The sequence below is a fragment of the Cebus imitator genome, unplaced genomic scaffold, assembly GCF_001604975.1.
Source record: "Cebus imitator isolate Cc_AM_T3 unplaced genomic scaffold, Cebus_imitator-1.0 Scaffold799, whole genome shotgun sequence".
NCBI lineage: Eukaryota > Metazoa > Chordata > Mammalia > Primates > Cebidae > Cebus > Cebus imitator.
The window spans coordinates 279,951-282,158 of NW_016108114.1; the positions used below are offsets into that span (position 1 = coordinate 279,951).

General features: G+C 48.3%; 1 protein-coding gene across 2 annotated transcripts in view; it reads right to left on the minus strand.

The window, feature by feature from the left end:
• Window positions 1-2,208, minus strand: part of LOC108297400 (protein PBMUCL2-like) — a 14,562-nt gene that overhangs the window by 8,141 nt on the left and 4,213 nt on the right. Inside the window, exons 3-4 of one of the 2 annotated variants that reach the window (XM_037735407.1) lie at window positions 1,968-2,208; window positions 1,703-1,709 (exon numbers count right to left, since the gene is read on the minus strand). In XM_037735407.1, coding sequence (XP_037591335.1) covers window positions 2,086-2,208 — 123 coding nt within the window. In that variant the 3' untranslated portion in view covers window positions 1,703-1,709; window positions 1,968-2,085. The remainder of the gene's footprint in view (window positions 1-1,702; window positions 1,710-1,967) is intronic. The other variant, XM_037735406.1, reaches the window with a different exon arrangement.

The window sequence follows — 2,208 nt, forward strand, 5'->3', positions numbered from 1 at the left end:
ATTCTCCTGCCTCAGCTTTCTGAGTAGCTAGGATTACAGGTGTGTGTCACCATTCCTGGCTAAGTTTTGTATTTTTAGTAGAGACAGGGTTTCACCATGTTGACCAGACTGGTTTCAAACTCCTGACCTCGTGATCTGCCCACTTCAGCCTCCCAAAGTGCTGGGATTACAGGCGTGAGCCACTGCGCCCAGCAGAGCCATCTCTTGTTTTTAGTCTCTACACAAGATTAAGAAGGTGCTAACACTAGTGACTTCTCTGGGCCAACGCCTGGTTTGGAGGAAGGAAAGCATCCTTCAGTCTAGAACAAGAGCGTCTGACTTTTCCTGGTGATCCACATGATCAGAAATCCAATTGTTTATCACAACAGCGAAGTCCAGAAGGTCCTCCCTCTACTGGTGAATACTGAATATGACTCACGCATGAGTCAGGTACCTATAGGTGCTTTCATTCCATTTTCCTCTGGTCAGCATCCTTCAGAATGCTCTAGTTTCATGGTGTCATTTTAGCAGAATTAATTGTGAACACCTCAACTGTATCATGCATTACTTTCGGCTTTACTCACACTTACGATGTGATCCAGAGCTGTGGATCTGCCTCTTGGGGCAGGGGTCAGTGCACAGTGGTATCAGTGACCGGCAAGAATTAACGAGGCTTTCATGACCTGCCCAAGTTGGCTAATCCTGCAAGCTGCCACTTGTTAAAATTTCGACATGCACTTAATCCTTAGGTCAGGATGGCCAAAACGACCAGCCCTTCCCCGTCAACAGCAGGCCAGAAGCGGAAGGCTTGGGTTTTAGATCAAGTGTCAGCGAGAGGCAGCCACAATGTGGGGTTCCCCCAATCACCTCCTTTTCTTTCTGAGTCCTGACCGAAAATCACAGATCGCCTTGACCATTCTGTGCCCCGGCCAGCGGCAGGTTTCCTCCAGCAGGCTTGAACTCAAACCAGGGCCTTGCACACTCCCAGGCACTAATAAAGGTATCTTGGTTGTTGCCCAAGACATTGAAAGAAACTGGCTCAGGCCTGAGTCAAATTCCCTAAACCCTCATATAAACTCCATACCCTGACCCCCTTGCTACAGACATACCTAGACAGAACATCCCTTTCCCCTCACTGTCGGCGAGGAGGATTGCTGCAGTTCCCATAACAAAAGCTTCGAACTGATCACCCTGACATCTGGGCTTCTTTCTTTGGAATCCCAATTGGCCCCATCTCTGGAGGGTTTGGGTCACTCCCTGTGGGAATTCCCCTGCTGCTGCTTTTGGGATGATTCCACCCACGAGTTTGGCGGGATGAAACACACAGGGTTGGCAGGGAATTCTGTTGCCTCCTCTTGTAGAAATAACAGGGACCCTCAGAGACAGAAAAATACTCAGAGCTCCTCTTGGAGCTGGTACAAACTGTCTCTCTCTCCAGTATAGAGTGGTGGTGCTTATAAAAATCCACCCAATTTTGGTTGAAAAAAATCTTCTGCAGAACTCCAGAGTGGGTAGTAATTAACACAAGAATATGTAATTTCTGATCTGAGTGGACCCCCCAGAAAGCTTCTAATTCATCCACTCCTCTGGTGCCCAGTTCCTTGTCTTCTTATGAAAAATTTCTTTTTTATATTCATCTATACCTAATAGTTCATGCTTTGCTCTGACTCCCACTGTGACTTGCCACATTTGTGTTTTTATGTTTCTCTGTCTGCTTTCTTACACTCAGCCTCTCTTTTCTCTCTCCTCCCTCTGTGTCTCACAGCTTTCTCTCTCCCCAGTGCTTTCTGCATCTTTTGTGCCAGGTGCTCTTTTCCTTTCTCTCCATCTCTGTCTTTCTGGGAGTCTTTGCAGAGCTCTCTCAATGTACGCTTTCTCACGCCTGACAACTTCTTGGACCCCTGTACCTCAGCTCTCCATGCCCACCCCTAACCCTCACATGGCCTCGTTCCCATGATGCCCTGAATATTCCCAGACTAGATACTCACCACAATGAAGCCCAGTGCAACACAGAGTGCAACATGACTGTGGCTGCAGCCAGGGATATGGGATAATTCCCACGGGTGTCAGGAGCCTGGTGGGTTTCACTGCCGTGACTCAAGTAGTTCACAGAAGGTGAGTGTCACCATGTTTAATGGTTTCATCTTCTGTGGTCCAACAGCCTGCAGTGACGTAGTTCTCAGTGGTCCCTAAGTCTGCAGTGACAGAGTCCTCGGTGGTCCCTGGGTC